This window comes from Anomaloglossus baeobatrachus, chromosome 4 (assembly GCF_048569485.1).
Source record: "Anomaloglossus baeobatrachus isolate aAnoBae1 chromosome 4, aAnoBae1.hap1, whole genome shotgun sequence".
In the NCBI taxonomy this organism is placed as follows: Eukaryota; Metazoa; Chordata; class Amphibia; order Anura; family Aromobatidae; genus Anomaloglossus; species Anomaloglossus baeobatrachus.
In genome coordinates, this window is record NC_134356.1 from 432,020,945 (window position 1) to 432,047,566 (window position 26,622).

General features: G+C 44.7%; 1 protein-coding gene across 1 annotated transcript in view; it reads left to right on the forward strand.

Annotated features, from left to right (window-relative positions):
* The window catches only part of LOC142303760 (TRPM8 channel-associated factor homolog), a 171,939-nt gene that overhangs the window by 64,722 nt on the left and 80,595 nt on the right, over positions 1 to 26,622 (forward strand). Inside the window, exons 4-6 of the mRNA XM_075345454.1 lie at positions 15,786 to 15,880; positions 16,861 to 17,074; positions 22,249 to 22,488. Coding sequence (XP_075201569.1) covers positions 15,786 to 15,880; positions 16,861 to 17,074; positions 22,249 to 22,488 — 549 coding nt within the window. The remainder of the gene's footprint in view (positions 1 to 15,785; positions 15,881 to 16,860; positions 17,075 to 22,248; positions 22,489 to 26,622) is intronic.

Here is a 26,622-nt window from a genome sequence, read left to right on the forward strand (position 1 = left end):
TCAGATCGACGTCCGGCGTCCCCCAGCGGCAACAGATCTGCTGAAACACGTCCGGGTGAAGGGACCATTCTCCTGCGTCCATGCCCTGGCGACTGAGAAAGTCTGCTTCCCAGTTTTCCACGCCTGGGATGTGAACTGCGGATATGGTGGACGCTCTGCTTTCCACCCACGTCAAAATCCGCTGGACTTCTTGAAAAGCTTGGCGACTGCGTGTTCCCCCTTGGTGGTTGATGTACGCCACCGCCGTGGAATTGTCCGACTGAATCCGAATCTGCTTGCCTTCCAGCCATTGTTGGAAGGCTCGCAGGGCAAGATAGATTGCTCTGATTTCCAGAACATTGATCTGCAGGGTGGACTCTTCCTGAGTCCACGTCCCCTGAGCCCTGTGGTGGAGAAACACCGCTCCCCACCCTGATAGGCTCGCATCCGTCGTGACCACTGCCCAGGACGGGGGAAGGAACGACTTTCCCTGTGACAATGAGGTGGGGAGAAGCCACCAACGCAGAGAGTCCTTGGCAGTCTGAGAGAGGGAGACAGTCCTGTCGAGGGACGTCGATTTCCCATCCCATTGGCATAGAATGTCCCATTGTAGAGGGCGCAGATGAAACTGCGCGAACGGGACTGCCTCCATTGCTGCTACCATCTTTCCTAGGAAATGCATGAGGCGCCTCAGTGAGTGCGACTGGCTCTGAAGGAGAGATTGCACTCCAGTCCGTAGCGAGCACTGCTTGTCCAGTGGAAGCTTCACTATCGCTGAGAGAGTATGAAACTCCATGCCAAGATAAGTCAGAGATTGGGTCGGGGTTAGATGAGACTTTGGAAAGTTGATAATCCACCCGAAACTCTGGAGAGTGTCTAGTGCCACCTTCAGACTGTGCTGGCATGCCTCTTGAGAGGGTGCCTTTATAAGCAGGTCGTCTAGATACGGGATGACCGAGTGACCCTGCGAGTGCAGAACAGCTACTACTGCTGCCATGACTTTGGTGAAGACCCGGGGGGCTGTTGCCAGACCGAAAGGTAACGCTACGAACTGCAGGTGTTCGTCGTGTATGACGAAGCGTAGGAAACGCTGATGCTCTGGTGCAATCGGCACGTGGAGATACGCATCTTTGATATCTATTGATGCTAGAAAATCTCCTTGAGACATTGAGGCTATGACGGAGCGTAGGGATTCCATCCGGAACCTCCTGACTTTTACGTGTCTGTTGAGCAACTTTAGATCCAGGACGGGTCGATACGATCCGTCCTTTTTTGGGACCACAAACAGATTGGAGTAAAAACCGTGACCTTGTTCCTGAAGAGGGACGGAGGTCACCACTCCTTCCGCCTTTAGAGCGGCCACCGCCTGCAACAGAGCATCGGCTCGGTCTGGTGGTGGAGAAGTTCTGAAGAAACGAGTTGGCGGACGAGAACTGAACTCTATCCTGTACCCGTGAGACAGAATATCCCTCACCCAACGGTCTTTGACGCGTGACAGCCAAATGTCGCCAAAGTGGGAAAGCCTCCCACCGACCGCGGGTGTGGGAATCGGAGACTGCAAGTCAGGAGGACGCCGTCTTGGCAACGGTTCCTCCGGCTGTCCTTTTTGGGCGTGACTGAGACCTCCAAGAATCTGAGCGTCTCTGGTCTTTTTGAGTCTTTTTTGACGAGGCGAATTGGGACCTGCCCGGTCCTCGAAAGGACCGATAACCAGACTGACCCTTCCTCTGTTGGGGTTTGTTTTGTCTGTGTTGCGGTAAGGATGAGTCCTTACCCTTGGAGTGTTTGATGATTTCATCCAAACGCTCTCCAAACAATCGGTCACGAGAAAAAGGCAAATTGGTTAAGCACTTCTTGGAATGAGAATCTGCTTTCCAATGTCTCAACCACAGGGCCCTACGCAAAACAACGGAGTTGGCTGACGCCACTGCCGTGCGGCTTGTAGCGTCAAGAACAGCATTAATCGCGTACGACGCGAATGCCGCCATTTGCGAGGTCAATGGTGCTACCTGCGGGGCAAATGCACGTGTGACTGAGTCGACTTGCGCAAGCCCGGCTGAGATAGCTTGGAGTGCCCATACGGCCGCAAAAGATGGCGCTAATGACGCTCCAATCGCTTCATAGATGGATTTCAGCCAGAGCTCCATCTGCCTGTCAGTGGCATCTTTAAGTGCCGCTCCATCTTCAACTGCAACCAAGGATCTAGCTGCAAGCCTGGAAATTGGAGGATCCACTTTTGGACACTGGGTCCAACCCTTGACCACCTCAGGGGGAAAAGGATAGCGTGTATCTTTAAGCCGTTTAGAAAAACGCCTTTCAGGATAAGCGTGGGGTTTCTGGATTGCGTCTCTAAAGTCAGCGTGGTCCAGAAAAGTGCTTAATGTACGCTTAGGGTATCTGAAATGGATTCTCTCGTGCTGCGAAGCTGACTCCTCTACAAGAGGAGCTGGTGGGGAAATATTTAACATCTTATTGATGTTAAATATAAGATCATTAACTATGGCGTCACCATCTGGTGTATCTAGATTGAGAGCGGTCCCAGGATCAGAATCCTGATCAGTTACGTCCGCCTCATCACCCATAGATTCATCTCGCTGGGATCCTGACCATTGAGATGAATGTGAAGGCCCGTCATAGCGAGCCCGCTTAGGCTGCCCGGGGCCATCGACCGAGTCAGAGTCTTCACCCTGAGGTGTATGTGCCCGTCCCGGAGCTTGGAGGTAACTCAGCTGAGGGGGACCAGGGGGCAATGATTGCACAGTGTCCGTGGCCTGAAGTACAGGCCTAGCTCGCAATGTGTCAAGAATTTGTGACATAGTGAGAGACATTCTGTCAGCAAAAGCTGCAAACTCAGTTCCTGTCACCTGGACAGCATTCACAGGTGGTACACCCTGGGTCACGTCCAGCAGAGGTCCCGACTGTGCAAGCGCCGCAGGGGCCGAGCACTGCACACAATGGGGGTCCGTGGAGCCTGCCGGTAGAAAAGTCCCACATGCGGTGCAGGAAGCATATAATGTCTGTGCCTTGGCACCCTTGCGTTTTACGGACGACATGCTGCTGGCTCTCTGCAATGTGAGAGAGTCTATAGCCAAAGGGCGACCAGCGCTATGCAATACAAAGTATTTGTAGAAACAAAATACTAAGAATACTACTGGCACAAGAGGGGGTGAGCCCTGAGGGCTGCTTACCGCCCGCTGAATAGCGGGTAAGAGGCGCAGAATTCCTTGTCTGGGTCTCCCCGGCTCCCCTCTGCAGCTCAGCGTGTCAGCAGGAATGGCTGCCGGCGTCTGTGGAGAGGGGCGGTCCGTGGGAGTTCCTAAACAAAAGTGCGGGAAACAGTGTCCCCTCTGTGCCGATTGTGAGGGCTGGAGTATGTAAAAACGACTCCAGCCCTCGGCGCTGATGCACTGACCAGCGTCCCGCCCCTCTCCTGACTGGCAGGTCTGGGGGCGGGAACGAACGGAAGCAGGCCGCAAAAGCCGGGGACTCGAGTTATCAGCGCGGCCGCCGTAAAAGCGCGGCCCGCGCTGAAGTCCCCGGCGCACCACAAGTGCCAGCCGCGCCGCAGTCCCAGCGGCCGGCGCGACCGATTCCCAGAAGTGTGCCTGCTTCAGCGAAGCTGAATGAGGCCATGGCACAAGCGCCGCAGCGCTGATGTCCCCGGCGCACTACAACACCCAGCATGCTGCGGTGTGAGCGCCAAATGCACGGGGACACAGAGTACCTTGAGGAAGCAGGGCCATGTCCCTGATGTACTCCGCTCCATCCAGCATCTTCTCCAGGGGCTGTAGATGGAGCACGGTCTCAGTGCCTGGAGACCAGTAAATCCCACTTCACCCAGAGCCCTGTAAAAAGGGATGGGGAAGGAATCAGCATGTGGGCTCCTGCCGCCGTACCCTCAATGGGTACCTCAACCTTACAAACACCTCCGACATACAGTGGGGTGAGAAGGGAGCATGCTGGGAGCCCTGTATGGGCCCTCTTTTCTTCCATCCGACATAGTCAGCAGCTGCTGCTGACTAAAAACAATGGAGCTATGCGTGCGTGTCTGACCTCCTGCGCACAAAGCTAAAACTGAGGAATCCGTACTCCTACGGGAGGGTGTATAGCCAGAAGGGGAGGGGCCTTACACTTTTAAGTGTAGTTCTTTGTGCGGCCTCCAGAGGCAGTAGCTATACACCCACTGTCTGGGTCTCCCAATTAGGAGCGAAAAAGAAAGTGGAGAAAAAGTGGAGAAAAAGTGGAGAATAAGTGGAGAATAAGTGGAGAAAAAGTGGAGAAAAAGTGGAGAATAAGTGGAGAATAAGTGGAGAAAAAGTGGAGAATAAGTGGAGAATAAGTGGAGAATAAGTGGAGAAAAAGTGGAGAAAAAGTGGAGAAAAAGTGGAGAAAAAAATGGAGAAAAAGTGGAGAATAAATGGAGAAAAAGTGGAGAAAAAGTGGAGAAAAAGTGGAGAATAAGTGGGGAAAAAGTGGGGAAAAAGTGGAGAAAAAGTGGAGAAAAAGTGGAGAAAAAGTGGAGAATAAGTGGAGAATAAGTGGGGAAAAAGTGGGGAAAAAGTGGGGAAAAAGTGGGGAAAAAGTGGAGAAAAAGTGGAGAAAAAGTGGAGAAAAAGTGGAGAAAAAGTGGAGAAAAAAATGGAGAAAAAGTGGAGAAAAAGTGGAGAAAAAGTGGAGAAAAAGTGGAGAAAAAGTGGAGAAAAAGTGGAGAAAAAGTGGAGAAAAAAATGGAGAATAAATGGAGAATAAATGGAGAATAAATGGAGAAAAAGTGGAGAAAAAGTGGAGCACCCTTTGGTGCCTTTCATGTGGCACTAAGGGTTGCTTAGCTTTGTATTTAGCCAAAAAAATGAAAAAAAAAATGACGTAGGGTTCCCCCTAGTTTTGTAGCCAGCTAGGGTAAAGCAGACGGCTGCAGCCTGCAGACCACAGCTGGCAACCTCACCTTGGCTGGTAATCCAAAACTGAGGGCACCCCACGCTGTTATTTTAAATTAAATAAATAATTTAAAAAAAAAAAACACGTAGGGGTCCCCCAAAATTGGATCACCAGCCAAGGTAAAGCAGACAGCTGGGGCCTGATATTCTCAGACTAGGGAGGTCCATGGTTATTGGACTCTCCCAAGCCTAAAAATAGCAGGCCGCAGCCGCCCCAGAAGTGGCGCATCCATTAGATGCGCCAATCCTGGTGCTTTGCCCCAGCTCATCCCGCGCCCTGGTGCGGTGGCAAACGGGGTAATATATGGGGTTAATACCAGATGTGTAATGTCACCTGGCATCAAGCCCTGGGGTTGGTGAGGTCAGGCGTCTATCAGATACCCGACATCACCAACCCAGTCAGTAATTAAAAAAAATAGACGACAAACACATTTTTATTTGAAAAAACACTCCCCAAAACATTCCCTCTTTAACCAATTTATTAGAATGAAAAACAAATCCAGGTCTGGTGTAATCCAAGGGGTTGCTATGACGATCCACACTGTCCCAGTCAATGAAGAGCAGGATGTTCCCCATTGGCTGGGAGAGCAATGCAGTGACCTGAGCTAACATCAATGGGTCAGCCCAGGTCACTGCAGGGGATGACAAGTGCTGCTGTCAGCGAGGTACATTACCTGCGCTGATCTCCAGCACACTGACAGCCCCTGTCACTGAGGTCAATGACCGGCGCCTTCACATCAAGTATCGCGAGAGGTCCGTGACGTCTCGGGTGGGAAGCGAGAGGTGATGTGACAAGCGGCGGCCATGGAGGACAGTGACAGCGCTGAGGTCGAGATGGTGGGACTTCATCACCGCAGGTAAGCCGAGCGGGGGGGAGGGGGGGTGCGTGTGTGAGAGTGTGTGTGTGTGTGTGTGTGTGTGTGTATGTATATGTATGTGTACATGCCGCGGGCAGGAGGGGGCGGAGCAAGCTGAGCGGGAAGTGTGGGCTTCCTGCACGTAACTAAGATAAACATCGGGTTACTAACCAAAGCGCTTTGCTTGGATACCCGATGTTTATCTTGGTTACCAGCTTGTGGCAGGCTGCCAGCGATGGCTCCTGCACACTGTAGCTGGGGGAGGGGGGGGTGCGTGTGTGAGAGTGTGTGTGTGTGTGTGTGTGTGTACGTGTGTACATGCTGCGGGCAGGAGGGGGCGGAGTGAGCTGAGCGGGAAGTGTGGGCTTCCTGCACGTAACTAAGATAAACATCGGGTTACTAACCAAGCGCTTTGCTTGGATACCGGATGTTTATCTTGGTTACCAGCTTGTGGCAGGCTGCCAGCGATGGCTCCTGCACACTGTAGCTGTAAAAAGCCCTGCTTTTTGCTGCTAGAACCGTTCTCGAACGTATCTAGAACTATCGAGCTTTTGCAAAAAGCTCGAGTTCTAGTTCGATCTCGAACAGCCCCAAAAATCACTCGAGCCCCGAACTGGAGAACCTCGAACCACGAACCGCGCTCAACTCTAGTTATAAGGTTAGGTTAATCAGGGCAGGCGTCTCCCCAAGATACCTTTCATGATTAACCTGTAAGTGAAAGTAAATTAACACAACGAAAAATCCTTTATTTGGAATAAAAGATAAAAAACCCTTCATCTACCTCTTTATTAATCCCCAAACAACAATCCAGGTCCGAAGTAATCCACACAACGCTTTCAGCTCCGCTACATGAAGCTGACAGGGAGCGCCGTAGCACACAAGCACTCTGTGTCAGATCTACGTAGCAACTGAGATGAGTCGCGCTGTCACCGGAGACTTCGCTCAGGTAGTGCCTGCGTGTGATCTCTCTCTGCAATAACGTTGCAGAGGTCAGGATTACCAGCTCTTCCTATGCTCTTTCATTAAAGACAGTGGCTCAATGGGTAGAGCTGCTGCCTAAGGAGAATTACTTCATGAGTTTGTGTCCCAGTAAAGAATTTAATTTAATTTATTTTTAAATTATAATTATTATTTATTTATAAATATAATTTAATTTAATTATTCACTGAGGGGAGGAGCCGGACATCAGCTGTGAGCTGCGGGACACACCTCTAAAATCGGAGCAGTTCACGGAATGAGGCTGCATCGCTCTCTCCTCTCTCTCTCCCCTTCTCTCCCTCTTTTTCTATTTTTCTCTTTCTCTGTCTCTTTTTATGTAGTGCTATTAATTCCATAGCGCTTTACATACATTGGCAACACTGTTCCCATTGGGGCTCACAATCTAAATTCTCTATCAGTATGTTTTTGTAGTGTGGGAGGAAACCGGAGAACCTAGAGGAACCCACGCAAACACAGGGAGAACATACAAACTCCTTGCAGATGTTGTCCTTGATGGGATTTGAATCCAGGGCGCGAGCGCTGCAAGACTGCAGCACAAACCAACTGAGCCATCATAAGATCACTGCTAAGCTTTTGTTTTTCCAAACTGAGCAACCCAAAGTTTAATAACCTATCTTGTAGTGCAGTTCAAAAAATGTTTTAATACCCTTGGTTGCTCTTCTCTGCACTTGCTTTAGTTCAGCTATATTCTATTTATACTCTGGAGACCAAAATTGTACCCAGTATTCTATGTGTGGTCACACTATTGACTTGTATAAGGGTAACACTATGTTCTTGTCCCGAGCATCTATGTTAAATATGCTGTTCTTTGTGATGATTCTCTTTATAGGGTGGACTTTTCAGCAGACCAAAAGATTTTTCTGCAAGGTGTAACCAATTTGGACATCAGTGGAGCAAGTATTCCTTCAGAAATGTTACTTCATGGACCTCTGACATTTCCACTTGGAATCACTGACAACTACCGGTGCTTTGCTGGTGCCGCCTTTTATGGCAGGGGACGTGTTGTTGTTGAGGGACATGCATCATTGTTCGATTATCCTAAATTTAAGACATTCACCATGAACATTTTATCATGGTTAGACATGGGTAGAAACGGAAGGATAGGTGTTCATAAAGATTTGAAAGTCTTTGCTGGTATCTTACAGAAAGAAGGCATACCTTATGAGGTATCTGATTTTGACCCAGGGCTCAGTGTGTACTGCTGTACATCTTACAGTGATAGAGATGGACAAAAAAATTGTTTAAAAGAACAGAGAGTCCTCAGTGGTTGATACCTTTTAATGGCTAACTGAAAAGATGGTAATAATTGCAAGCTTTCGAGACTACTCAGGTCTCTTCATCAGGCATGGTATAACACAAAATCTGAAGAGTCACGTATTTATACAACACGGTACAAAGATATATTTTACTTGTATCAGAGATGGACAAGAAATTCAGCAGTTTGTGGCTGAAGGAGGAGGTCTTCTTATCGGGGGACAGGCTTGGTATTGGTCCTACTCTAATCCAGATGTGGTTTCTCAATATCCTGGCAATAAGATCATTAATACATTTGGAATCACCCTTCTGTCCACAACAGTTTCCCGAAAACTGTATCAAGCATTGGATTCTGAAGCTTCAACTAACACATATCAGTTTCTCAAAGCGCTGGATCAACTCTTAAGAGACCTTAAAAGTGGGGCTAAGCCCAAACCACCCCTGAGCTCTTTTTTTCTCTCTTTTTCTATTTTTCTCTTTCTTTCTCTCTCTCTCTTTCTCTCTCTTTCTCTTTTTCTCTTTCTCTGTCTCTTTTTCTCTTTCTCTGTCTCTTTTTCTCTTTCTTTTAATTTCTCTCTCTTTTTCTCTCTTTTTCTCTCTCTTTCTCTTTTTCTCTCTTTCTTTCTCTCTCTCTTTCTCTCTCTTTCTCTCTGTCTTTTTCTCTCTTTATCTCTTTCTCTCTTTCCTTCTCTCTCTTTTCTCTCTCTTTTTCTATTTTTCTCTTTCTCTTTCTCTCTTTTTCTCTCTCTTTCTCTCTCTCTTTCTCTCTCTCTCTTTCTCTTTCTCTTTTTCTCTTTTAATTTCTCTCTCTTTCTCCCTCTTTTTCTCTCTTTTTCTCTCTCTCCCTTTTTCAATCTTTTTCTCTCAATTTTTCTCTCTTTTTCTCTCTCTCTCTCTTTTTCGCTCTCTTTTTCTCTCTTGTACTCTCTCCTTTTCTCTCTTTTTCTCTCTTTCTCTCTTTTTCTCTCTTTCTCTCTTTTTCTCTCTTTCTCTCTCTTTTACTCTCTTTTTATCTCTTCTCTCTTTTTCTCCTTTTTTTTTCTTTCTCTCTTTTTCTTTCTCTTTTTTTCTTCTCACTTCTCTCTCTCTTCTCTCTCTATTTTCTCTCTCTTTTCTCTCTCTCAGACCTGGCGGCATCAGCTGATACTAAGTCGAGCGGTGAGGCCGGTTTTTTTACCGCCCGGCCGGCTAAACTATCAACTGCTGCTGTCGGACAGGAGTCTGCACAGAAGTGTGTAGTTTGTTCTTTTTTTTTTTGCACTGATGCATCAGTTTATTGTATAAAAGCCATTTATACAATCATCTGCTGTGTCATGTGATTCAGTCTCTTGAACCTGACTCATCATCTGATCGCTTTGCCTTCCAGCAAACCGATCAGATGATATTGGATCTGGATTGGACTGCGTGGTACCCTTGACCCAGGATTACTGCGGAGGGGGGTTCTTTATTTCAATAAAGATGGAGTCACTAATTGTGTTGTGTTTTATTTCTAATAAAAATATTTTTCTGTGTGTTGTGTTATTTTTTAACTTTACTAGAAATTCATGGTGGCCATGTCTAATATTGGCATGACACCATGAATTTCGGGCTTAGGGCCAGTTGATAATATACAGCTAGCCCTAACCCCATTATTACCCAGCGAGCCACCCGTCACCAGGGCAGCTGGAAGAGTTGGATACAGCGCCAGAAGATGGTGCTTTTATGAAAGCGCCATTTTCTGGAGAGGCCGCGGACTGCAATTCGCATCAGGGGTGCCCAGAAAGCTTGGGCACCCTGCGCTGCGGAGTCCAATCCCCAGCTGCCTAGTTGTGCCTGGCTGGACACAAAAATTGGGCTTCGCCCACGTCATTTTTCTAAATTATTTCATGAAATTCATGAAATAATTAAAAAAAAACTGCTTCCCTATATTTTTGGTTCCCAGCCGGGTACAAATAGGCAGCTGGGGGTTGGGGGCAGCCCATAGGTGACTGCTGTACCTGGATAGCATACAAAAATATGGCAAAGCACACGTAATTTTTTTTGGGGGGGGCAAAAAACTCCTACATACAGTCCTGGATGGAGTATGCTGAGCCTTGTAGTTCTGCAGCTGCAAGTTTGACCCGGCCATTAAGAATCTCCAATAAAGGGTTAAAAAAAGACACCACACAGACAAACAATAATTTAATAGAAATAAATACACAGACACACTTTGAGTCTCCATGTTTATTACTCCTTCTCACCCTTCCACGATCCTGGTCTCCTGCTTTTCTACCATTGAAATAGTAATCTGACAGGCGGGTTACTATAGCAATGGTGATCTCCCGATCACGAGATTCCCGGTGCCGCTATTCACCGGCTGTGGCATCCAGTCCTTGCATGTGGGCTGACTCTGTAAAGAGCGCCTACATGCAGGGACGGGGAGTCGACCATGTGCCCAAGCATCTCGCCGGTACACGGAGATGCTCAAATGAGCACTGCGTACCTGACAGGACCTAGCATGACGTCTAGCCATATGACCAGTCTGTAGCCAATGAGATAATAGACACATGACTGGTCACATGATATGACGATGTCATGGAAGTGCTGGTTACCGGGAGGGCGCAGCGAAGATTAGAAGGAAAAGCGGCGGGAGACAGAGTGCAGGACGCGTCGCAAGGACCTGTAGGTGTAATGGCAATGTTTATTAACTGTATGTGTACATGTGTAATGTGTTTGTATGTGTTTTTGTTTGCCTGCCATTGTTTTCAATGGGGTTTGAAGGTGTTTGTCGAACGTTTGTCGAACGTTCGCCGAACTAAGCCGCAGTTCGACGAACCGAACTCGAACACTAAGGGGTTGGCTCAACACTAGTCAGGAGATTACTCGGCTGAATAGTGCAGGGATATAGAAGAGCAGACATACACTCAATTAGGTACATATAGGCAGGATATCCAGCAGTCACATTCCGGTCATATTAAAATCCAAAAAATGTTATTCAACATTTAAAAATTCCATCCACTTAGGCTACTTTCACACTTGCGTTGGACGGCTTCCGTAGCATTGCGTTGTGTGACGGATGCAACGGATGCATTGCATATAGTGGCACAACGGATGCTACGGATCGTACAAAACAACGGAAAGCTTTTTTTTATTTATTTATTTTTTCTTCTTTACAGTTACACAGTTTTACCGGCAGCAGACTGTGTAGTGTCTTATTTTAACCCTTTATTGGAGATTCTTAATGGCCGGGTCAAACTTGCCTGCTATTAAGAATCTCTGGCTTAATACTAGCCAGTAAAACAAAGCTAGTTTTAACCCATTGTTACCCAGCAATCCACCTGGCATCAGGGCAGCTGGAGAGTTGGATACAGCGCCAGATGATAGCGAAGCCCATGTCATTTTTTTTGTGGGCAAAAAACTCCTGCATACAGTCCTGGATAGAGTATGCTGAGCCTTGTAGTTCTGCAGCTGCTGTCTGCTCTCCGGCATACACTAGTGAATGGAGCATGCTGAGCCTTGTAGTTCTGCTCCCTCTGTCTCTCCCTCCAGCATACAGTCCTGGATGCAGCATGCTGAGCCTTGAAGTTCTGCAGCTGCTGTGTGCTCTCCTGCATACACTAGTGAATGAAGTATGCTGAGCCTTGTAGTTCTGCTCCCCCAGCCTCTCCCTCCAGCATACAGTCCTGGATGGAGGATGCTGAGCCTTGTAGTTCTGCAGCTGCTGTCTCCTCTCCTCCATACAGACAGACAGCAGACCGCAGCTGCAGAACTACAAGGCTCAGCATACTCCATCCAGGAGTTTTTTGCCCCCCAAAAATGACGTGGACTTTGCCATATTATTGTATGCTAGCCAGGTATAGCAGGCACCTACGGGCTGCCCCCAACCCCCAGCTGTCTATTTGTACCTGGCTGGGAATCAAAAATATTGGGAAGCCCTTTTTTTTTTTTAATTATTTCATGAATTTCATGAAATAATTAAAAAAAAATGACGTTGGCTTCGCCCAATTTTTGTGTCCAGCCAGGTACAACTAGGCACCCCTGCTGCGAATTGCAGTCTACAGCTGCCCCAGAAAATGGCGCTTTCATAGAAGCGCCATCTTCTGGCACTGTATCCAACTCTTCCAGCTGCCCTGGTGACGGGTGGCTCGCTGGGTAATGGGGTTGGGGCTAGCTGTATATTATCAACTGGCTCTAAGCCCAAAATTCATGGTGTCACGTCAATATTAGACATGGCCACCATGAATTTCTAGTACAGATAAAAAAAAAACACAACACACAGAAAATATTTTTATTAGAAATAAAACACAACACAATTAGTGACTCCATCTTTATTGAAATAAAGAACCCCCCTCCACAGTAATCCTGGGTCAAGGGTACCACGCCGTCCAATCCGGATCCAATATCATCTGATCGGTTTGCTGGAAGGCAAAGCGATCAGGTGATGTGTCAGGTTCAAGGGTCTGAATCACATGACACAGCAGCTGATTGTATAAACGGCTTTTATACAATTAGCTGATGCATCAGTGCATAAGAGGAATAAAAACAAACTACACACTTCTGTACAGACTCCTGTCCGACAGCAGCAGCTGATAGTTTAGCCGGCCCGGGCGGTAAAAAGCCGACCTCACCGCTCGACTTATTGTGTCAGCTGATTCCGTCAGGTGACCACATCAGCTGATCATCACCAGGTCTGAGAGAGAGAAAAGAGAGAGAAAATAGAGAGAGAAAAGAGAGAGAAAAGAGAAGAGAGAGAGGAGAGAGAGGGAGAGAAAAGGGAGAGAAAAGAGAGAGAAAAGAGAGAAAAGAGAAAATAGGGAGAAAAGAGAGAGAAAAGAGAGAAAATAGAAGAGAGAGAGGGAAAGAGAGAGGAGAGAAAGAGAGAAGAGAGGAGAGACAGAAGAGGAGAGAAGAGAGAGAGCAATGCAGCCTCATTCTGTCAACTGCTCCTATTTTAGAGGTGTGTCCTGCGGCTCACAGCTGATGTCCAGCTCCTCGCCTCAGTGCATAATTAAATTAAATTATAATTATAAATAAATAATAATTATAATTGAAAATTAAAAATAAATTAAGTTAAATTCTTTACCGGGCCGTCCAATCCGGATCCAATATCATCTTATCGGTTTGCTGGAAGGCAAAGCGATCAGATGATGTGTCAGGTTCAAGGGTCTGAATCACATGACACAGCAGCTGAATGTATAAACGGATTTTATACAATCAGCTGATGCATCAGTGCATAAGAAGAATAAAAACAAACTACACACTTCTGTGCAGACTCCTGTCCGACAGCAGCAGCTGATAGTTTAGCCGGCCAGGCGGTAAAAAGCCGGCCTCACCACTCGACTTATAGTGTCAGCTGATGCTGTCAGGTGACCGCATCAGCTGATCATCGCCAGGTCTGAGAGAGAGAAAAGAGAGAGAAAAGAGAGAGAAAAGAGAGAGAAAAGAGAGAGAAAAAAAGAGAGAAAAAAGAGAGAAAAAAGAGAGAAAAGAGAAGAGAGAGAGGAGAAAGGGTGAGAAAAGGGAGAGAAAAGAGAGAAAATAGGGATAAAAGAGAGAGAAAATAGGGAGAAAAGAGAAGAGCGAGAGGGAAAGAGAGAGGAGAGAGAGCGAAGGGAGGAGAGACAGAAGAGGAGAAAAGAGAGAGAGAGAGGAGAGAGCAATGCAGCCTCATTCCGTCAACTGCTCCTATTTTAGAGGTGTGTCCTGCGGCTCACAACTGATGTTCAGCTCCGTGCCTCAGTGCATAATTAAATTAAATTATAATTATAAATAAATAATAATTATAATTTAAAATTAAAAATAAATTAAATTAAATTCTTTACCGGGACGGCCGGGACTCGAACTCGTGAACTAACTCTCCTCGGGCAGTAGCTCTACCCTTTGAGCCACTGCCCCTAATGAAAAGCAAAGGAAGATTTGGTAATCTTGACCTCTGTTATGCAGTAGAGAATCCAGAAGTGGATTATTCAGCTACAAAGAGGAGAGAGAGAGGGAAAAAGAGAGAAAAAGAGAGAGAGAAAAAAAGAGAGAAAAAGAGAGAGAGAAAAAAAGAGAGAAAAAAAGAGAGAGAAAAGGAGAGAAAAAAAAGAGAGAGAGAGAAAAAGAGAAAGAGAGGAAAAAAGAGAGAAAAAAAGAGAAAAAGAGAGACAGAGAAAAAGAGAGAAAAAGAAATAGAAAAAGAGAGAAAAGGAGAGAAAAGGAGAGAACAAGAGAGAGAGAGAAAAAGAGAGAGAGGAGAGAGAGAGAAGAGAGAAGAAAGAGAGAAGAGAGAGAGGAGAGAGCAATGCAGCCTCATTTCAGGAACTGCTCCGTTTTTAGAGGTGTGTCCCTCGGCTCACAGCTGATGACCGGCTCCTCCCCTCAGTGCATAATTAAATTAAATTATAATTATAAATAAATAATAATTATAATTTAAAATTAAAAATAAATTAAATTCTTTACCAGTACAGCCAGGACTTGAACTCGTGAAGTAATTCTCCTTAGGCAGTAGTTCTACCCAATGAGCTATTGCCTCTAATGAAAAGCATAGGAAGATTTGGTAATCTTGACCTCTGTATTGCAGTAGAGATATATCACACACAGTCACTACCTGAGTGAAGTCTCCGGTGACAGCGCAGCTCACTTCAGTTGCTACGTGGACCTGACACAGAGCGCTCGTGTTCTACGGCGCTCCCTGTCAGCTTCATGAAGCAGAGCTGAAAGCGTTGTGTGGATTACTTCGGCCCTGGATTGTTGTTTGGGGATTAATAAAGAGGTAAATGAAGGGTTTTTTTATCTTTTATTCCAAATAAAGGATTTTTCGTTGTGTGTGTTTATTTACTTTCACTTTCAGGTTAATCATGGAAGGTATCTCGGGGAGACGCCTGCCATGATTAACCCCTTATTACCCCGATTGCCACCGCACCAGGGCAATTCGGGATGAGCTTGGTAGAATCCCGGGACTGTCGCATCTAATGGATGCGGCAATTCCGGGCGGCTGCTGGCTGATATTGTTAGGGTGGTGGGCTCCCCATAACGTGGTGCTCCCCATCCTGACAATACCAGCCTCCAGCGTGTGGCTTTATCTTGGCTGGTATCAAAATTGGGGGGAACCACAGGTTGTTTTTTTTTTTTTAATTATTTATTTATTTTACTGCAAGATATAGACCCGCCCGCCGGCGGCTGTGATTGGTTACAGTGAGACAGCTGTCGCTCATCGTGAGGCATGTCTGACTGCAACCAATCATGGGCGTCGGTGGGCGGGGATAGCAGGGAATACCAGGTTGAATAATGAGCAGCAGCCATTTTCAAAACAGGAAAAGCCGCCGGAGCTTTGAGACAGCCGTGCAGCTGATCGGTGAGTAGGAAAGAGAGAGGGATTGTGCTGGGGACGCAGGACGCATGCAGATACGCAACGTGCGCACATAGCGTTACTGTGAAAAGCAATGCTTTTGATGATCGAACCGTTATCGAACGGTAACTCGAACTGCCGAACTTGAAGCAAATCGTTCGAGTTCGTCGAAAGACTCGAACACCGTCCCAAAATCACTCGAATTTGAAATTGGCGACCGTTTCGAATCGAACATCGCTCAACTCTACTTCTGACTGAGGACGGGGTGAGCTGGATCAAGTTTTTCCTTTATTTTTCCCACTGTATATAATTCATGACATATCCACATTTGTTTGATGTAGCATGCATTTTTTGCGATGAATCAGAAGAAAGATAATAGTTATGTGTTTGTAAACATTACATTGCACAGAGAAAAAAAAACCTTTTAATGGGATAGTTATGGTAACATATGTTACAATATTTTGTATCCAGGTGATAATGCATGGAGAAGTACTGGACTCTACCTGCCTCCCAAAAAAGCAGCAACATTTATATTTCCGTCCTCCGCTCTGGAAGAAGGTCTCCAGGTAACTGCCTGCACAATTTTGTGGGTTTACCAACTTGCAAAAAAGAAAAAAAGGGTCATACATATATATAGAAATCAGCTGTAGAAATGAAAGATAGATCTTTTCTAGAACGGACTATTGTTCTACGATTTAGACCAAAACAGTTGATATTTCATAAAAGTGAATTTGTCATCATGATCTTAGCACCCAATCTATTCATATCCACATGGAGCTCTTTCAAAGACAAGTCCAGCAATACCTTTTTATTGCCAGTCCATTTTTCAGTTATTGAAACATCAGCATTTGAATTGACATGCAACTGAGAATGTAGATATGAAGCCTCTGTCACTCCAGCTCTATTCCTCACCCACCACTGTTGCTTCCTGCTTCACTGACACCCTCTATGCTGTTTGACTTCAAGTATAGAAACCATCAGATAAGCAGAAGGCGGCGGCACTTAGTGGGAATTAGAGCTGGAGTGATAGAGGTTTAAGAGCTACAGTTTCATTTGTATATCAATGCAAACACTGATTTCTCATTGACTGAGAAATGGACTGGCTATGCAAAAGTATTGCTAGACGTCGTGAAAGAGCTACATGCCTGTATAAATAGTTTGGGATGTGAAATCCTTCTTATAGGTTTGCTTTAAAAAGTTGGCTTTGATTGTTGTGATATCAGATACTCTGGGAACAATACCTGCCTTGTACCTGAAAAAACTGATACAACTTGAAAAAGCTTTATTACATTATAAATGTTTTCTATACAGCTGCTGCTTTTTATTGCATGGGTATATCTCCATAGTTGTTGAGCCCTTATTGCATAATATCAATATCAATGTTTTTTTCCAGCTAAACAATGTGGCTAATCATACGCTTCCATTTTAAATACTGATCAACACCATTAGTAAACAATAAACTAATATAAATGTATGCTGCAGGCTGTAAATCAAGGGTGGGTTCATCACTTTTATTCACACTTTATAGTGTTGGTGTTTATTGTAGGTGCAGGTTGGCTGCCATTCTGATGACCTGAGCTCAAAAAAAGACTTGTGTCGTGCCCCAGTGGTTGTGTATAAGAAGAATGTTGTTAATGAGAAGGTTGTGATATCCAGTGCCTATGGAGGACTTCTGTATGTTATTGTCAAGGGGAAAAGTCAACTAGGAATTGTTCCAGTTACAGTCTATGGCGCACAGCCTGCTCCGACCTTTATAAAAGGTAAGTAAAGTTTAATGTTTACTTTTTTATTTGTTTTATGAAATTACACAGCTACATTTTTGCCTATTTTTTTTATCATAAGACAGCTAGTGATTTTATTTTTCTCTATGAACTAAATCAGAGTCTAAATATTTAAATTCATATAGGCAAACAGAATATAAAAAATCATAAAAACTTATAGAACAATGGAGTAAAAAAAATGTTTTTTGTTTTGCATCTGGTGAATTCCAGTTCATCAGATGACTCCCAAACTCTGAATTCAAGCCACAGTACACTCTGAAGACTGTGAAGCATGGTGGTGCAAGCATCATGATATGGGCCTGTTTACCGCATACCAGGGATCATAGACCAGTTTGCATATATCCAAATATTTGAAGAGGTTATGTTGCCTTAAGGTACCGTCACACTAAGCAACATCGCTGCTGAGGCACAACTTGCTAGCGATGTTGCTGTGTGTGACATGCAGCAACAACCTGGCCCCTGCTGTGAGGTCGTTGGTTGTTGCTGAAAGTCCTGGACCATTTTTTAGTTGTTGCTCTCCCGCTGTGAAGCACACATCGCTGTGTGTGACAGCGAGACAGCAACAACTGAATGTGCAGGCAGCAGGAGCCGGCTTCTGCGGACGCTGGTAACCAATGTAAATATCGGGTAACCAAGAAGCCCTTTCCTTGGTTACCTGATATTTACCTTCATTACCAGCGTCCGCCGCTCTCGTGCTGTCAGTGCCGGCTCCCTGCTCCCTGCACACAGCCAGACTACACATCGGGTAATTAACCCAATGTGTACTCTGGCTAGGAGTGCAGGGAGCCAGCGCTAAGCGGTGTGCGCTGGTAACCAAGGTAAATATCGGGTTGGTTACCCGATATTTACCTTAGGTACAAAGCGCAGCATCGCTTCCACGCGTCGCTGCTGGCTGGGGGCTGGTCACTGGTGCTGGTGAGATCTGCCTGTGTGACAGCTCACCAGCAACCCGCGTAGCGACGCTCCAGCGATCCCTGCCAGGTGAGGTTGCTGGTGGGATCGCTGGAGCGTCGCTTAGTGTGACGGTACCTTTAGGCTGAAGAGGAAATGCCCTTGAAATGGGAGTTTCAACAAGACAATGACCCTAAACACACCAGTAAACGAGCAAAATCTTGGTTCCAGTCCAACAAAATTGAGGTTATGGAGTTGCCAGCCCAATCCCTGGACCTTTATTCGATAGAATAATTGTGGAGTGACATAAAAAATGTCGATTATGAGGCAAAGCTAATAAATACAAATAGCAAATATATTGTGGGATGTAGTCAAAATATCCTGGGTTGGGATAAGAGTTAACAGGTGACAGATGTTGGTTGACTCTGTGCAACATAGCTGTGAAGCGGTTCTAAAAAAGTGTGTTTATACAACTAAATATTATGTTAGTGATTCACAGGGATGCTAAATCATAAATAAAAAGGACAATGCATATTCTATACAATACAATGCATACAATACTTTAAATACTTATAGCAACTGTGGTCAGTACAATAACGTAGTATACCAAAGACATAATGGTCATCAAGTCATCAGTTCATGTGTGCCAACAGTCATAGGAGCAAAAAACACCATCATACAAAGGACATACCTATATGAAGCAAAATTTCTATGTACAATAAAGTGCCAAGGGGAAAGGGTCCCCACATGGGTGAAGCGTGTTCCACGTGTAGCACACTTCTTCAGACCAGGACTGTTTTTATGCAATTGGGCCACAAGGACCTTAACCCCTTAAAGACAAAGCCAATTTTGTACTGAATGACTGGGATATTTTTGCAATTCTGACCAAAGTAACTTTATGAGCTTATAACTCTGGAACGCTTCAACGGCTCCCAATGATTCTGAGATGATTTTTTCGTAACATATTGTACCTCTTGTTAGTTGTAAATTTAGGATGATATTTTTTGCTTTTATTTGTGAAAAAATCTGAAATTTGATGAAAATTTTCAAACTTTTAATTTTTATGCCCTTAAACATCAGCACAATTTTTGGAACAAATTTTTTGGGGTTAGGAAGTTAGAAGGGTTCAAAGTTCATCAGCAATTTCCCATTTTTTCAACAAAATTTACAAAATCATTTTTTTAGGGACCACATCACATTTAAAGTGACTTTGAGAAGCCTAGGTGACAGAAAATACCCAAAAGTGACACTATTCTAAAAACTGTACCCCTCACACTGCTCAAAATCACATCCAATAAGTTTAATAACACTTTAGGTGCTTCACAGGAATTAAGGCGATGTGGAATGAAAAAAAATAAAACTTAGAATTTTACCTATAAATAAATAATTAAAAAAGTGAGGTCCCCCCCCAAATTGGATTATCAGCCAAGGTAAAGCAAACAGCTGTGGTCTGGTATTCTCAGGGTGGGATGAGCCATGGTTATTGGACCCTTCCCAGCCTAAAAATAGGAGGCCACAGCCGCCCCAGATGTGGCGGATCCATTAGATGTGCCAATCCTGGTGCTTTGCACTAGCTCATCCCATTGCAAAGTGCGGTGGCAAATGGGGTAATATATAGGGTTGCTACCAGCTGTGTAATGTCACCTGGCATCAAGCCCAGCGGTTAGTAATGTCACGGCATCTATAAGATACCTGATATCACTAACAGTCAGTAATTATAAGAAAAAAAATAGACAACAAAAAAAATTTATTTGAAAAAACAGTCCCCAACACATTCCCTCTTTCACCAATTTATTGAAAAGAAAAAAAAATCCAGGTCCGGCGTAATCCATTTTGGAGGTCCCATGACGATTCTGAACCTTCCACAATATGGGGAGCAAGCTTAGTGAACCTATACCCATTTTCTGGAAGGGAAGACCCTCCATGTGAGGAACTCTCCCTGGGTCCGCAGCACACGAGTGCAGCAAGTTAAGCATCACTGAACACAGGAAGCATGGTGACAGCCGCTATGCTCAGTGTGCATGCAGCCAGCATCTTTGGATAAGGAGGAGGAGGAGGGATCACGGGGATTGCTACTGCATAATGTATCAGGGACACCGGAGAACACCGGGAGTTTATAGGGGGTGACTTATCAGGACCTTGGGAGGAGTTTTCTGTCACATATGTCATGGCACAAGCGACAGAAATCAGAGGAGGATGAATGCGGCTGGTGCACTGCTCATATGCACCACCATCTTGGATTATTGAGAGGGGGTTGTGGGGGCACTATGGCAACAGCTGGGGAACAATGGGGAGTCGGGAGGAGATTTATCTCCCATCTGACATGTTTGATCATACCAGGTGGGAGATAAATAATTTTTTACCGCCATTTACTGTCACATCATCACGGTTTCACGGTGTATACCAGTAATCACGTGACCGAGGACCAGAAAAAACGGCTGGAATTATGATCTCAGCTACCCCCGGTAGCTGAAATCTCTAAGATTTTCCGATGCTGGGAGGCGCTATTTATTTTTTTCTTCCTGCCGTTTTAAAACATCAAAATTACATAAGTACCCTATTCTGACACCATTTTAAAATGTAAGGCGGTCATAAAGAGGTTAAATTGCTTTTATAACAGATCAGATGACTAGAAGTAATGGGCCGAGTCATGATGGTGTGGGCCTAACAATAGGAAAAGAGGGCACCTCAGCAAATGGTCTGGATCAATCCAAATAAAACACCAGATAATAAGCATAAACAAAGGTGGGGTGCAAATACTGTAATTTGGGAACACCGATAAATTGTTGTCAAACAAGGGGGTTTCTCTTCCTTCCCTCCTCTTAAGCTGGGTTTACACACTGCAACATCTCAAACGACATCGCTGTAACGTCACCGGTTTTGTGACGCAATAGCGATGTTGTTTGCGATGTTGCAGTGTGTGAATCCTATCAGCGACCTGGCCCCTGCTGTGAAGTTGTAATCGTTACAAATCGTTCAGGACCATTCCTAGGTCCTTTGTTTCCCGCTGTGCAGCATGAAGTTTCAGTGTGTGAATCCTTTTCAGCGACTTTGTTAGCAACTTCCCTTTCAAAAGGCTGCTTATCAACGTCCCCAACAACCAGCTAGGTCGCTCTGCAGGTCCGGATCGCTGTTGAGTTGTTGGCCAGGTTTGCCTGTTTGAACGCTCACCAGAGACTTAGCAGAGACTTAGGGAGGTCGCTATTGCGTCACCAAACCGGTGACGTTACAGCGATGTCGTTTGAGATGTTGCAGTGTGTAAACCCAGCTTAACATGACAGCTTTGCCATATTTTTTCGGGCTTTGTCTTAAGGCCACTTTACACACAGAGATAAATCTTTGGCAGATCTGTGGTTGCAGTGAAATTGTGGACAATCAGTGCCAGGTTTGTGGCTGTGTACAAATGGAACAATATGTCCATGATTTCACTGCAACCACAGATCTGCCAAAGATTTATCTCTGTTTGTAAAGTGGCCTTTAGGCTGTGACTACACTGTTTTATATACAGAGATGGTATGTACTAGTATGCTTTTGCATGTTATCTTGTTATCACTCAGTTCTTGCTCATTGTATTGCCTCATTGTTCTATCCTTACCCCCTTTGCTTTTTATAGTATTTCTGTCTTTACTTATGGCCTGCATTTTATAGACGGCCCATATACAGCACATATTTGTCCTTTAGAAGGTTTGGGAGAAGGGGTTTACGCTTCATTATATGCAACCCCGGATGTTGTGTACACCTTATGGAGTGTTTTTAAATGTTTTTAATGTGTGCTCTGGTGTTTGTTTTCTGCCTCTATTTATTATTAATAAACTTATTGCGTGTTTGATGACAATTTATCGGTGATCCCAAATTATTTGCACACCACCTTTTTCTTCTTTATTCGTGATGGCGTGGGCGGCGCCTGTGCAGGTGGCGCGAGCGTCTAGCAAGCCACTGCACAGCGTCCAGTGCAGTGCGCATGACCGGGAGCAGGGACGCATCATCATAGCTTCTGATCGTGCGCACAAACCACCACAGGGACGCTGTCGGTGGGTGCAAGCGGTAAAAACATCACATCACATACTTGGATTTAATATGCACAAATGACATGACTTGGCACTAGGTGTCAAAATTAATTATTAAATTCAACTTTTTTTCAAGGGTAGTGATGGCGTTTGTGTTGTGACCCTCCTATTAGTATTAATTATAATTGCATTTCTGGTGCCGCAATATTTGTATTTTCATAAATGAGTAAAATATACTTATATATTTTCCTATAGGCCAAACCAAACTTTCATCCTGGTTGGATACAATTCGAAATTACCCAACTCCTTGGGCTGAACTAATAACAGAGAATATAATTCTTACTGTTCCCTCTGATGCAATCCGGTCTTTGGATGATCCAGAAGCTTTATTGTCCCAATGGGACATCATGATGAATGCAGTAGCTGAACTTGCTATGATTCCTAAAAAATTTCCACGTCCTGAGAGAATTGTTACGGATGTACAAATCTCAGTAGGTAAGGTTGTTCTAGAAAGCCTTCAAATAAGATGTTAGTGCCTTGACAATGGTTATCTCATTGTTCTATACCATATTAGTGTACAACTTGGGGCAACCGATGGTAATTTGCACTCCCAAACATCAAGATGCAGGGCTGCCACTAGGAATTTCAGGGCTCCATACTGGCAAAATTTGTGGGCCCCCTTGAGACTCCGCCCAGGCTCCACCCCAGCTCCACCTCCACCGCTCAAACCTTCCCCACTCTCACCACCATGCTTGGAAAAACGTTCCAGAAAATGAAGTATTTCCCTAAGAAAATTAATAATACACCCCCTACACCACCCCTGTCCATAACATACCCTCTACATCGCCCCTCTCCATAATATCTCGCCCACACTACCCCATGTATAATATCCCCCCAAACACACTGCATCTCTGCATAACATACCTACACACAAGGCCCTGTGTATAATATCCCCACATGCACACTGCTCCTATGTATAAATATCCTCCCTTATACAGACAGCATCTCTGTATAATATCTCTCCCACACACTCATCCTCTGTATAATATCCCCCTTACACACACTGCTCTTCTGTATATTTATCCCCGCACACTCTGCTCCTCTGTATAATATCCCCCTTACACACACTGCTCCTCTGTATATTTATCCCCGCACACACACTGCTCCTCTGTATAATATCCCACACACACTGCTCCTCTGTATAATATCCCTCCACACTCACTGCCCTTATGTATAATATCCCACACACTGCTCCTCTGTATAATATTCCACACACACTGTTCCTCTGTATAATATCACCCTCAGACACACACTGGTCCTCTACATATACACATGGTCAAAATTGTTGGTATGAATGAAAAACCCACAATGGTCACAGAAATAACTTGAAGCGACACAAGTAATAATAAATTAAAAATCTATGAAAATGAAGAAATGAAAGTCAGATATTGCTTTTCTGCTTCCACAGAATTTTTAAAAACATAAGCCCACCCAACAATATGATACTATCTATCCCTATATGAGGGGTACTCAGCCATCCTTCTGTGTGTCCTTCCAGAAGAAGAGAGAAGAAGGAAAGAGTGAGGAGTCAGCTTAATATAGGGCTTATGACCAAGATTCATTTAGCCCTATGATTGGCTGTAACCTGTGATGTCATGGGGATGTGTGTATAGCCAGGTGTTGGAGAACGCCTCCCAACCTGGCTGAGGGTAAAATACATGATCTTCTGTGTGTGTTACTCTCCCCCATCCAGCACAAGAGAAATTATATTATTATATATTATTTCACAATTAACTTCCCTGCTACATAAATCAAGATGTGTGCACTAATTAGCATCACAGGTGTCTACAATCTTGTAATCAGTCAGTGGCCCTGTATATAGGGCTACAGATACTGACTGTGCTGTTTGGTGACATGGTGTGTACCACACTCACCATGGCCCAGAGGAAGCAAAGGAAAGAGTTGTCTCAGGAGCTTAAAAAGAAAATTATAGACAAGCATGTTAAAAGTAAAGGTTATAAGACCATCTCAAACCAGCTTGATGTTTCTGTGACTTCTGCTGCACATATTCAGAAATTTAAAATCCATGGGACTATAGCCAACCTCCCTGGATGTTGCTGCAGGAGGAAAATTGATGACAAATCAAAAAGACAGCTAATATGAATGGTAACAAAAGAGCCAAGAAAAACGTCTAAAGAGATTAACGGTGAACTTCAAGCTCAAGGAACATCAATGTCAGATTGCACCATTTGTCGTTGTTTGAGCCAAACTGGACTTCATGGGAGACGACCAAGGAGGACTCCATTTTTGAAAAAAGAAATCATAATAAAAGCAAGACTGGAATTTGCCAAACTACATATTGACAAGCCACAATGCTTCTGGGAGAATGTCCTATGGACAGATGAAACACAAGTGGAACTTTTTGACAAGGAAGATCAGCTCTATGTTCACAGACAGAAAAATGAAGCCTATCAAGAAAAGAATACTGTCCCTACTGTGAAACATGGAGGCGACTCTGTTATGCTCTGGGGCTGCTTTGCTGCATCTGGCACAGGGGGTCTTGAATCTGTGCAGGGTACAATGAAATTTCAAGACTATCAAGTTATTCTAGAGAGAAATGTGCTGCCCAGTGTCAGAATGCTTGGGCGCAATTGCAGATCATGGGTCTTGCAACACGATAATGACCCAAAACACACAGCTAAAACTATACAAGAATGGCTAAGAGGAAAACATTGGACTATTCTGAAGTGGCTTCTATGAGCCCTGACATAAATCCTATTAAGCATCTTTGGAAAGAGCTTGAAATATAACATCTGGAAAAGGCAACCTTCAAACACCAGACAACTGGAGCAGTTTACTCTTAAGGAGTGGCCAAAATACCTGTCGAGAGGCGCAGAAGTCTCATTGACAGTTACAGGAATCGTTTAATTGCAGTGATTGCCTCAAAAGGTTATGCATCAAGATATATAGTTAAGGAAGGAAGGGTGCAATCATATCTGTCCAGGCCCATTTCATGAGTTTTATTTATTTATTTTTTTTAATTCTGTGGAAGCAGAAAAGCAATGTATGAATTTCATTTGTTCATTTTCATAGATTTTTTTTTATTTATTATTACTTTTGTCGATTCAAGTTATTTCTGTGACCATTGTGGGTTTTTCTTTCATTAAACGAAGGGTACCAACAAATTTGACCACGTGTGTAATATCCCCCCACACACACTGCCCCTCTGTATAATATCCCCCACACACACTACCCCGCTGTATAATATTCCCTACATACACGGCCCCTCTGTATAATATCCCTCAAGTACACTGCCCCTTTGTATACTATCCCACACACAAGCTGCCCCTCTTTTTTTTATATATGTATATATATATATATATATATATATATATATATCCTCACACACACACACACACACTCTGCTCCTCTGTATACTATCAACCCACACACACTCATTACACCCCTGTATAATATCCTCCTGGTATATATGTCCCCTTCCTGGTATATATGTCACCATCTTGGTATATATGTCCCCATCCTGGGCCCTTCCTTGCATGTATGTCCCCATCCAGGTTTTTTGTCCCCCTCCTAGCATATATGTCCCGATCCTGTTAACCTCCTGATATATATGTCCCCATCCTGGTATATATCCCATCCCAGCATGTATATCCACCTCCTGGGCACATTCTGGTATATCCCCATCCTGGCTGTTGTTCTCTTCCTTTATTATATGCATTCCTTCTTCTATATATGTCCCCTTCCAGGACCCTCTCCTGGGCATATATATATATATATATATATATATATATATATATATATCCCTCCTCGGCACATTCTGGTATATTGTTGTTCCCATCCGGTTTTTCTCCCTTTTTTGGTCTACTGTTTAGCTGGATGTGCACCCGCCGACGCACATCCAGCTAAACCAGGGGTAGGGAACCATTTTTCTGTCGGGAGCCATTTGTAAATTTCTCCCAACCTTCAGGGGCCGCAAAAAATTATCAGCATGAAAATTACCCTAATATATTTGGTCAAACAATTAATTAATTCACCCTTACTGTGGTGGCTGGAGCTTCTCTCTGGTGCAGCTGTGATGTTTGGTGATATTGATCATGTGGCTTCTCACAACTGCTTTTCTAGGTTTGTCTTGGTCTGGACTCTGGAGCACAGTCAACTGATTGGTAAATCATGTACATCATGTAGGAGATGCTGGAGGCAAATAGATCACAGGAGGGGCTGGGAACATATATACATACATCACAGGAGGGGCTGGGGACATATATATATATACATCACAGGAGGGGCTGGTACAATATATATATATATATACACATCACAGGAGGGGCTGGCGACATATGTACATCACAGGAGAGGCTGGGTGAATATACACATCACAGGAGCGACTGGGGCTCAGATATCATTGGGGGGGACACGAACGGTACTGCTGGGCAGGGACAGTACTGGCGGTGGCATGGACAGAACTGACGGTGGCATGGACAACACTAGAAGGAGACGAACAGGACTGGAAGACATAAACAGGACTCAGGGAGCACAGATAGCACTGGGGGGTAGCACACTGCACTGGGGTCATGACACACAGCACTGGGAAGGTAGCCCACAGCACTG